General features: G+C 36.1%; 1 protein-coding gene across 2 annotated transcripts; it reads left to right on the plus strand.

The window, feature by feature from the left end:
- The first annotated feature begins 1,167 nt into the window (after positions 1 to 1,167).
- LOC106295259 (protein ALWAYS EARLY 3) lies at positions 1,168 to 9,558 on the plus strand. 2 transcript variants are annotated; one of them, XM_013731115.1, is made up of 20 exons: positions 1,168 to 1,370; positions 1,821 to 1,948; positions 2,180 to 2,278; positions 2,482 to 2,544; positions 2,631 to 2,708; positions 3,127 to 3,298; positions 3,706 to 3,965; positions 4,127 to 4,472; positions 4,940 to 5,017; positions 5,118 to 5,326; positions 5,418 to 5,474; positions 5,623 to 5,877; positions 5,992 to 6,170; positions 6,261 to 6,543; positions 6,908 to 7,129; positions 7,593 to 7,751; positions 8,171 to 8,314; positions 8,408 to 8,620; positions 8,744 to 9,016; positions 9,241 to 9,558. In XM_013731115.1, exons 2-20 carry the CDS (start codon positions 1,844 to 1,846, stop codon positions 9,403 to 9,405), a joined length of 3,360 nt encoding a protein of 1,119 aa, XP_013586569.1. In that variant the 5' UTR covers positions 1,168 to 1,370; positions 1,821 to 1,843; the 3' UTR covers positions 9,406 to 9,558. The 2 variants fall into 2 exon arrangements, with proteins under 2 accessions (XP_013586569.1, XP_013586570.1); XM_013731116.1 differs by having other exon boundaries at positions 1,177 to 1,370; positions 1,769 to 1,948.
- Positions 9,559 to 11,662: the final 2,104 nt, after the last annotated feature.

Below are 11,662 nucleotides of genomic sequence, written 5' to 3' on the forward strand. Positions count from 1 at the left end.
ATATAAGTCCGAATGAACGAAAGATATGAAGTAAAGTTGTTCGTATGTGTTCTGGGTCTATGACTCAATATATATTGAATGTCCACATTTTGGGAAAGCCATATAACCAAAAAGAATCTGTGGGACATGAAAAAGGACCTGCAAGTAAAGTTTTATTGCAGATTATAAAGTCCATCCGAGCACCGTTTGAAGCACCATCAGTTCAACCAAGACATGGAGTGATCAGCAGCAAAGATGTACATCCTGACCACATCTTAATGGAGTTCCAAAAGACATACCAACGTCCAAGACTTACAAGTTCATTCAAGGAGAATCCAGCTGATCATCTTCACCAAGTCATAGGCAACTTCAACGTTCAAGAAGACTCGGATACCAGATGGGAATGCGTCTACTACAGTGATGCATTCATCTGGGGGAGTTCATGTGTTGTACTCTTTTTCCTGTCCTTGGTTTCCCATTTTGCCACATTGGTTTTGGGGTTTTTCAGGAGAGGTTTTAATGAGGCAACATTAAGCATGCAACGAACCTATACCGGATGTGTCGATCAAGGGGGAGTGTTATAAACCAAATGATGATCGACCATGGACCAGTCCGTACTGCAGGCCCAATCCGGGACATGATAAAAACAACCAGAGACTATGTGTTTATCTAGTATATATTCCATATATATCTGTAACATAGTGTTTATCCTCATCCTTATCTTGTTAGGATAAACATGACCTTATGACGGTCTAATACCTTGTATATATATGGACCTTCTGGTCGAAAATAATGATAACAGAAGTATTTCTCCAACACTTCATTTACAACATATAGTTTTTTTAGAGTTGGACCAGATTTTAAAATATAGACGACGCATACAATTGTTGGTCCGAACCGGGCCAAACTGAAATGTTTACAAGTTTTGTGGATTTTGTGGTTGAGTCCGACCGGACCAGCCTAATTGCCATTCCTGCTTTGGCTATGCTTGCTTTAACCATTAGAGATGTGAAGGTCAGAGTAAATTCGGTTTAAAATATCAGGATCGAACCGGTTCAACCCCAGGTTTATGATTGCATCTAAAAGTTCTTGTATGTGTGATTGATCAGCTCGTGTAACGAATTTGCATTTATAAGATTTCTATTTTTATTTATTTTTAAAGTTTTTCGCGGTTATATAATCCCCAAAAAAAATTCTATTTTCTCATCTCTTCCTTCTTTTATCTTTGCTGCTTCGTCTTCTCGCTTTTCATCTCTGAATCGATCGCTTAATACGTAAGCTCTCTGATTGATTCGTTCCGATCTCTCACCTGCTCCGTCAATTTCCCTTCTGTATCCACCTTTAAATCGAAGTCCCGTCGATGTCTTCAAAGTGATTTTGGATTCTTCTTGGTAAGCTTCATTTTATCCTCTTTCTCTCGCGATGAAGATAGTTTCGATTTCTGATTTCGTTGATTCCTCATGAATTATTGGAAATAATTGAGCTCAATTCATCGTATCTTTGAATGTTTGAGCTTTCGATTTGAAATTTGAAGCTCAAATCGATAGGTGTCAGGTCGTGTGATTCGAATTCGCCCAGTATAAACTAACCTAGAGTTGCTTAAGGAGATTAATTTCAAATTCGGAGAAAGCTATTTCTTAATCGTTTTTTTTTTTGGTCTGGGGTTTGAGCGGAAGTACTGTTGAAACTGATGATGAAGCAATCGTAGAATCAATTAGGTTTCTGCATGCAGTATTTAGTATGATCAATTACTGGATAGATGTAGGATTGAGCTTTTGGTGATTTATAGGTGCTATTGGGGTTGAATCTTTGGTAAAACTAAACATGGGAAGGTTGAATAGGTAATTAGAAGAGGCTTTGGCAAATGGCGCCTTCAAGATCAACGAAATCTAAGTACAAGAGAACTCCGCGTCCTAAGGATGTTTCTCCTCACAAAGAAGAAGAAAGTATGAGCAAAACCAAACCACGGGTAAGCAAGCTCTTTTCTTTTTATTCAACTGGGTACGATATATGATTTGTGATACTTGTATTAATTACTCACCCAAATATTTGATTTTGAACAAAATTGTATCCTTAGGTTTCAGAACGACACCAATCTTTAGATGTCTGCTAGATTTTTAAGTTGTTGTTTCGGTTCCATTTGTTGTTGTTTTGCCCGAAATATTGTACAAGGATCAAGCATATCTTATTTTACTTGCAGAAGAGGAAGTTGTCGGATATGTTAGGTCCTCAGTGGAGCAAGGAAGAGTTGGAGCGCTTTTATGAAGGATACCGCAAATTTGGAAAAGAATGGAAAAAGGTCTGTTCAATTAGCAAAATATACAAGATCTAAGTCTTGGAATGCGATTTGTAGTACAACCTTCCATGTGAGAAGAATACTAATAAACTGCTGCCATAGTTTCCGATAAATGTTAGGGGGATATAGTTAAGTCATTTTTATAATCATTTTGGTTTTGTGTAGGCCTAGTTTAATAATAGAGTTCTCCTCTCTATGGTTTGTAGGTCGCTGGTTTTGTACATAGTCGTTCTGCAGAGATGGTAGAGGCTCTATACACTATGAATAAGGTTATCATGCTCTCCCCCTTCTCCGGTTTATCTTTTGATATTGGTCTAGATATTTTTCAACTTATGTTGTATCATCTCTACTTTAGGCTTACTTGTCTCTTCCGGAAGGCACTGCTTCTGTCGTTGGCCTTACTGCAATGATGACTGATCACTACGCTGTTCTGGTAAGAGCTATAAACCGTTCGGATAGTTATTTAATTTCAGTATTTTGGGTTTTTCCTAACTTACACAGAAGTGGTCCAGTTCAGGATACTAATTTTTATAAACTCAAAACAATTAATAAGTCTGACACCCGTTCCTATGGAACACCTGCCAACTACTAATCATGCAAAACTTTCTTGTTGTTTCTTGTTAAATTTTGGGCAACCTAGGGGTGTAGCACTCTTGTCTGTTCAGATATTGTAACTTGAAAATATAGTTTAGCTCATGGAAGACAAATTCTTACATTTTTTGTTTGGTGTTTCTTTGTTAAGTCGTTATGTGTTGATAAAGTAATACATTTGTGTTTCAAAGGAATATAGTTTGGTAGTGTGGAGTTGGTTTGCTTTATGTTATTATGTAACAACTCTTTCTCCTCTCTAGCATGGAGGAAGTGACAGTGAGCAGGAGAAAAACGAAACTCTGAGGTCAGCTTCTAAGCGCTCTAAATTGAAATCCTCAGATCATCCCTCCGCAGGATTAGAGGGTCTGTCTGACCGCCTGCAGTTCAGGTCCTCTTCAGGCTACTTGCCATCACTGAAGAAGAGACGTACTGGTAGTGTTCTCTGCTTCTCTTTGCCTCAAAATCTGTTCACCGATTCACAAACATGAGTTTTGCGTGCACACACGATATTCTATATATGCACGAGTCTTTGCGTGGTGCAAATTCTTTCTCTCTCTCAATTATTGCAGTCCTTCTGATGATACGATTTTGCTCTAAAGAATTAGCTTATATAGGACTGCTCTGTTTATTTTACAAAATAAATAATCTAGCGTCGATAATGTACACTACTACACAAAGTAACTTTGCGGACATGCAACATAAGTTAGTACCCACTATTGTATGCAAAGGGAAAAAAAGATTTATCTTGCCCAAATTTTATTGCTCATTAGCTATCCCTCTGATGGACAAGATCTATTATTTCCTAACTTTTCTTATAATCGTAATCTGCATGTGCCAAGAGACAATGCCTCGTGCTGTTGGAAAAAGGACACCTAGAATTCCTGTCTCATATACCCCTGAGAAGGATACTAGGGAAAGACATATGTCACCTGTTAAGAAGTCTCTAAATCAGAAGGGGGATGATACTGATGATGATATGGAACATGAGATTGCATTAGCATTGACTGAGGCTTCACAACGAGGTGGTTCTACCAAAAACCCACACACACCAAATAGAAAATCAAAGATGTTCTCCCCTGATAAGAAGAGTGAAATAATGGTAATTTTCTTTACTGCTGCTCATAATTCATATATTTACTTCATGAAACTATAGCTCTGTTTCACTACATGATAGTCCTTTCGCAAATTCAGTTAACAGAAATCTAGCTTAAGTAGCAACAGTCATATAGTAATATGGGACTGATGGATCTTGATATTCAGCGTGCTGATATTGACATGGCGATTGCCAAGCTCCGTGCCACTGATACGGAAGATGCCCAATGTGAACCAAGCTTAGAAAGTACTGAAGCTGAAAATGTGGATAACCCAGGAAATAGAAATGAGTTGACGAATGGAGAAGATAGAAGTGCCATGAAAGAAAAACAGTACTATAGAAGGAGGTTCGGCATCAAAGAAGATGATTCAAAAGAGGCCTGCAGTGGTACAGACGAAGCACAAAGCTTAGGCACTCTCGATGAGAAATTTAAACAAGAAGGGGATGGGAAGTTTTTGAAATTCACATATAGAAGTTCAAGGAGAAAAAGTAAAAAAAGTCTTTTTACTGCAGGTGTGTTCTAGTCTCTCACTTCTCTGTTAAATTCACCTATCTGCTATGCACATCGAATTAGGATATAAAGAAACATCACTTAACCTTTATTCAAAGCACCCTTATAAAGGCAGGTGACTACATGCCTGGTACACTTTAGAGAAACACCAATTATAGTCTAGCTACCCACTGACAAAAATAAGACACGGAAGTATATCTGAAAATCATAAATTGAGTTAATGTTTTGGTGGTCACTCTATCTTGCGTTTCTGAACTTTAAAATCCTTATTTCTGGTACTGTTATTGACATTTCTCTTGTCTGAATAAAATTTGGGATCAACAACTGCTTGTTCTGGTTATCTAATAAGAGTTGGCTACTGAGCTTGGAATTCAAATTTGACCAAATTAATAATGAGGTTTATGGAGGCATTTTTCCTGAAGATTCTTCTCATCTATGACAAACTTAAGAAGCTAATTTTTCTCTTCAGATGAAGACACAGCATGTGATGCTCTCCAGACGCTGGCAGATCTATCGCTGATGATGCCTGAAACTGCCACGGACACTGGTGGGATACCTATGTTTGACCTATAAGCGTTTTACATTAAGCCTAGTGTCTTAAGCTGGTTAATGTTTATTAACTTTCTCTATCGAATTTTTGTTTGAAGAGTCATCTGTTCAAGCTGAGGAAAAGAGAGCTGGGAAGGCTTCAGATTATAAAGAGACTGATCTAGCGTCCATGTCTAAAAGGGGCTCTCTTAGAAAATGGAAACAGAAAAGACCCGTCTGCAATGATCTTTGTAATACTGAGCCCGAGAGAAAGAGTCCAAGTAGCTCTGTAATCAGAAAGGGACGGCAGAAAGCATCACCAGCTAAAGTAAGAGAAGCTATATACTTAACAAAGATACTTGCTTTTACGGTTATGTTGTCTCAATTCATGACCATGTTGAAGTTGTTTCTTCCTGCAGGTTCCTAAAGATGAGCTTGCTGCAATTTCACAAGTCACTGAGCCTTCTAAAAACAAGGTACGTGTCTTGTATAGAACACATTTCTTCTATTAGACAACATTGCATATATTATATCTTCGACAGACATTTTTAAATATTTCAGGTTTGTTTTTCTTTGTGGAATTTCGTTTGTAGCTTTAATCTGGTACTGATTGTATTGTTGCAGGGAATAGGTGAGGAAATTAAGCCTGTTGGGAGAGGTAAACGGTCTGCAAGTATTCGAAACTCGTATGAAAAGAAGTGTGTCAAACCCCAGGATCGTACTTCTTCAAGTAACAACATGGTAGATGACGATGAGTCAGCTCCATCAACTGCAGCCACGCAAAAAGAAGTTAACTTGCCAACTAAAGTTAGAAGCAGAAGAAAGATAGTAACTGAGAAACCTCTAACTATTGATGACGTGAAGAAGTCAGAGATTTTGGTGAGTGAAAATTTCTGATCATACAACTCTGTTGCCAAATGATAAAGAATTACCAACGATATCAGTTAATCTTAGTTTGTGGAGTTCCCTGATTATATGTTGTACCATATACAGGAGAAGTTTTCGCATTGCATATCTAGTTTCAAAGCACGAAGATGGTGTCTTTTTGAGTGGTTCTATAGCGCAATTGACTACCCATGGTTTGCCAGACAAGAGTTTGTTGAGTACTTGGATCATGTAGGGTTGGGCCATGTTCCTAGGTTAACTCGCGTTGAATGGGGTGTCATAAGGAGGTTATCACTACTAAAACGCAGTTTATTTGTTAATTTCTAATTTTTCTGTGTGCATATGTATGTTTCCTTAATCATTCTTTGTTGGTGCAGTTCTCTTGGGAAACCAAGGCGTTTTTCTCAACAGTTTCTGAAGGAGGAAAAAGAAAAGCTATACCTATACAGGGATTCTGTAAGAAAACATTACGATGAACTAAACACGGGTATGAGGGAAGGACTTCCGATGGATCTGGCTCGGCCTCTAAATGTTTCACAGAGAGTTATTTGCCTTCATCCAAAGTCAAGAGAGATTCATGACGGCAGTGTCCTAACCGTTGATCACTGTAGGTACCGGATTCAGTTTGACAACCCTGAACTAGGGGTGGAATTTGTCAAGGTACTCTTCCTGCAACTGCAAATTTTTTCTGGCATTTCTAGAATCAGAATCTTTGACTTGAAGAATCAACGTGAATATGGAATAATACTGAAACTGAAAAAAAGAGAGGAATGAATCCTCGGCTCCTCGCAGTTGACTGCACATTTGTGATTTTAATTAATGTCTCAAAAACGTTTGGTAAATAGAATCACTACTGAATTTCTTACAACAGAATTTTAGCACTTAATAGTTGACCAATATATCTGGTGCATACTTCACGAGGTTCTCTACAAAAGCACTAAGAACTAATCTGAAATCTTTATGACTTTTGAGCGAGAACGAATTTGAATGTTAATAACATTTAAATCTCTCTCTTTTGCTGAAGGATACTGAATGCATGCCACTAAATCCTCTAGAAAACATGCCAGCATCACTTGCAAAACACTATGTTTTGTCGAATCATCACCGTCAGAATTCCAGCGAGGAGAAAATGCATGAGCGGGTAAAGGAAAGCATGCCTGAAGGGTACCCCAAACTTTCGTGCGAGGCAGGCTGTCCCCTATCCCCACCAAATTATATCATTAACAATTCACTAAAGCAGGAAAAGGTTAATATTTTCTGACCATCACACATATATTCTGCTTTTGTATATGCTATAGATTATTTTGTGGAGGTTCATTTTTCTGCATACCTGGAAGAATTGATTTAGTATCACACACATCTAGGAGTTTACGGGGTAATTTGTTGTTTACTAGTTTCAAATATTAATGGGTTTCCATCTAACGAATACAATCTCTTGGAGTTTCTCTGTCTGAAGTCTTTGACCAATAACAGTATCTAGGAAGGTATGTAGATAATTCAAATCTCTTACCGATCTTGTACAAAATCAACGTGCATGTTCTATCACAGTTCTCGCTGAGACTGTAGCTAATGTTATTCCTCCTCCTTACTTGCATCTACTCTCTCTTGCAATGCCTTGTTTGGCATTTGACCACAGTAAATCTTAGCTACAGTTTAACAAAATCACGATAGATATATTAATTATATTCAAGTTTGCCTTAATTTTATAGGTAGAAATCTCAAGTTCGGATCCACAAGCTCAAAATGGAGTCGATGAGGCTCTTGCTGTACAATTGTTTAATTCTCAGCCCTCAAATATTGGCCATATTCATGCGAGAGAAGCTGATGTCCAAGCTCTTTCTGAACTAACACGTGCGCTTGACAAGAAGGTTCGGCCTGTTATTAATTCTCAGCCTTATTATTACATGTGTGATACGTGCCTGTTCTTAATCTTCTTCAACATAACACTTTTTCTATGGCCTGGTTACTTTTCTGTCTGTTTACATATTTCATGGTATTGCTTCAGTTTTGCTAGCATTAAGCTTCTCCTTTCCTTATTCTATAAGTAGAGATTGCAAGATGATATGTTTGATGGAGTAATAGTTTCTAATTGACTAATAAGGAATGTGAAATCATGTAACTACTATTACTAATAAGCTTTAACGGACTAATAATGTATTGAATTTGATTTGTTACTCTTTGATTCACTCTATTTTAGTTTTTTTTTCTTCCTTGTCTTCCATGTTTGTTTAGCTCTGTCGTTGTGGTTTACACTTCAACTAATTAAAGCTTAATCTACACACTGCAGGAGCTAGTTTTGAGGGAGCTAAATTACATGAACAACGAGGTTGTGGAAAGTGAGAAAGACGGACACAACGCTCTGAAGGATTCTGAATCTTTTAAGAAACAATATGCTGCAGTTCTCTTTCAGCTAAGCGAAATAAATGAACAGGCAAGAGTTTATGAAGGAAATGTAAGAGTGATCTTGTCGTCTTTACTACGTACGGCTCCTGAAGTTTCGCATTCTATGTCTCAATATGCACAGGTTTCATTGGCACTTCTTGGCCTGAGGCAACGGAATACTTACCAGGAGAATGTACCATCTTCTTCAATAACACACATGAGCAACTCAGGGGAACCTGATAGACAGTTGACGTACGTAGACAATGATGCATCTGATACTAATGGATTCCATGTCTCTGAGATTGTTGACAGTTCTAGAGTAAAAGCTCGGAAAATGGTATTCAGAGCTATACAGGTGTGTGTATAACGAGTTGATATGTTTCTGTGTTTGGGATCTACATGTGACAATTTACTAATCATTTGTTGCGTCTCCAGAGATCTAACCAACTCAACCATTTTGTCTCTGTATCTTTTGCAGGCATTGGCGTTATTAAGGAAAGACGAAAATAATGTTGTAAATATAGAAGAAGCCATTGATTTTGTTAATAACCAGCTCTCGACAGATGAATCAGAAGGATCATCAGTCCAGCAAACACAAGCTTCCCAGGATCAGCGTCTTCCCTCTACACCAAATCCTTCTAGCTCTACTCAACATGCAGATGATTCCCACGTAAACCCACTAGACCAAAATGACCTGCAGGTTCCGTCTGAACTTGTTTCACGCTGTATGGCTACATTGCTCATGATTCAGGTGACAATCTCAAATAATCCTTTCTGTTTATTAACACAAATACATTATTAGTCCCGAGTGTTCTCTCTCTTCATACCGTTTTAGATATTAGAGAAAGTTAAGCCTTTGGTGTTGGTTTCCTTTTGCTCTCACTCTCTGTAATGGCTGATTGGTTAGTTATCTTGTGTTGCGTTCTTATTTCGTTCTCAGTTTGTGATCCTAACAACTGAAACCTTACGATGCAGAGATGTACAGAGAGGCAATTCCCACCAAGTGAAGTGGCTCAGGTTCTAGATTCGGCTGTAGCCAGCTTACAGCCTTGCTGCTCACAGAACCTTCCTATTTATACAGAGATACAAAAGTGCATGGGAATCATTAGAAACCAGATTCTAGCCCTCGTACCCTCCTAGAGCCAAGACTTAATAAAAACCCTCTTTGTCTCTCCATGCTGCTGCTTGTTTCTCTTGTAAAATTGATGTTCCCTTGTAGAAAATCTCTTTATATATACCTCAGTTATTTGGTGTGTCTTGACTGCGAAAGAGCAAAACTCATAAAGAATTCAAGACCGCATCGACCAAAACAGTTTATTTTGTTCCGAACAAGATTCCCCTTAATGATTTGGAGTGTGTTGATTCATTAAACTTCCTCGATTTCATCTTTTACACAATAAAATCCATCAATCATTGGACACGACTGCGTAGCCCTCCATTGTGTTTGTCTAATGGTACTTAATTGGTTTCATTCCTTATCTTATTTAAATTAATTACATTCTTGTTTTCATTGTGTCTCGCATGTGTACTACTATATCTATCATCTTCATCTGTTTGAGAGCAGTCTTCTAATCTTTAAACCTTTCCACTATTGCTTGTTTATCAGCTATTAAAACAGGACTGCACTGCGGTCCATTATCATTGTTTTATAGTGGTACTAAACTAATTTCATTCGAGTATCTTGTTAAAATTAATTTCTGTTTCTGTTTTCATTATGTTTACCATCCTCTTCATCTATTTGAATATGGTCTAATCTTTAAACGTTTCCACAATTTGTTGTTATTTGTTGGATTTTTAATATTAAAACCCTTCAACTAAGTTTGTTTTGGATAAAAACCCCTACACTAAATATTTAACGAAAAAAATCCTAAACTAACTTTATTTAATGAATTAAACCCTAGCATGTCATAATTACCAATACTACCGATAAATCTTTAGTTTAGATGTTTCTACATTAAGTAAACATAGTTGACGGGTTTTACCATTTAATGAATTTATTTAATAAATTAAACCCTAACAAGTCATAATGACTATTCAGTGATGCTCAGAGAATTTCAATTATGTTTACTTAATGTAGAAACTCCTAAACTAAAGATTTACCGGTACTAATGGTAATTATGACAAGCGAGGGTTTAATTCACTAAATAAAGTTAGTGTGGGGTTTGTTTTTGTTAAATAATTAGTTTAAGAGTTTTTACCCAAAACAAACTTAGTTGAGGAATTTTAACATTAAAAATCCTTATTTGTTTTTTAGTTAAAAATAGGGAAATGTTTACTTAATATAAGTAGTATGCGACCTGAGCATTCAACAATAAAGATGTATACTTGTCTGGATTAAACTATACACAATAGTTTCAAAATTCAGCACTCTACTATTTTTAAAAAATATATTTTAACACTTCATGTCAATTTTTTTTACCTCATAATTCAAAACACATTTGATTTTAACACAATACAATAGTTTTGTTTAGTAGAATCAACACTCTATTTTATTTGTTAATAATAGTAATTATCAATGTCGAAATTAAATAAACCTAATCTTTAATTAAAAATAATTAAAATAATAAGTTTTCATATAAAATATTAAAATAAATTATTTAATTTATAATAAAATATTGATTTTAAATAATTAGGATAATATGAAATATAAAAAAAATTAACATATGTCGGTATCTACTTTCTTTTTGTTTAACATGTCAGATTTTTTTCAACACCAAATAATTCACATCTTATTTCATTTTTCAACTTATTCTGATTCAGTTGTTGAATCTTGTATTCAACATCTCCGTTATAAATGGTCTAATAAGTCGATCGGTCCAGCCAGGCTCCACTGTGTCTCAATTCGGATAGAACATGTTTGGTTTGGCTGAGTCTGATTTTGGATCTGGTGTAGTAATGAATTGGCCCAGTCGTATTTTTGGGTCGACTTCAGATTTTTGTCTTTATTGAAACAATCAACAAAGAGTTAAAACAAAGTGCCTAGCAGTTAGTTTATATACTTCATACACATAGTGATGATATAAAACGAAAAAGTGCAATATATTTTTCTGGAGGAGTGATAATTGAGATGTGACTATTCTAATTTATAACAAAGTGAACATTTTGATTCTATACTAGAATTATTAAGTTGTAATCTTAGGTTAAATCATTTTGATATGATATTTTATTATTTTATGGTTCCCACCATAATACTGACGTGTAACTACATCATCCTCCGTCCATTTTTCTCACTTCTAGTGCTTTCTCTCCTTTTGGTCTGCAGATTTTTTTCTATCATTTGGTAAAAGCGACAATAACGACAAATAAATAAGAACTGACAATGCATTTGTTATGTAATTATTATTGAGCTATTATTAACTAAAAAAAAAAAAAAAAAAAAAAAAAAAAAAAAAAAAAA

The sequence above is a fragment of the Brassica oleracea genome, chromosome C5, assembly GCF_000695525.1.
Source record: "Brassica oleracea var. oleracea cultivar TO1000 chromosome C5, BOL, whole genome shotgun sequence".
In the NCBI taxonomy this organism is placed as follows: Eukaryota; Viridiplantae; Streptophyta; class Magnoliopsida; order Brassicales; family Brassicaceae; genus Brassica; species Brassica oleracea.

Bases quoted from the DNA above. Each gene is read 5' to 3' on its own strand.
- LOC106295259 (XM_013731115.1), top strand. From the start codon at position 1,844: ATGGCGCCTTCAAGATCAACGAAATCTAAGTACAAGAGAACTCCGCGT. The intron at 2,545-2,630 runs GTTATCATGCTC...TCTCTACTTTAG, and splicing joins CTCTATACACTATGAATAAG to GCTTACTTGTCTCTTCCGGA. The intron at 9,017-9,240 runs GTGACAATCTCA...CTTACGATGCAG, and splicing joins CTACATTGCTCATGATTCAG to AGATGTACAGAGAGGCAATT.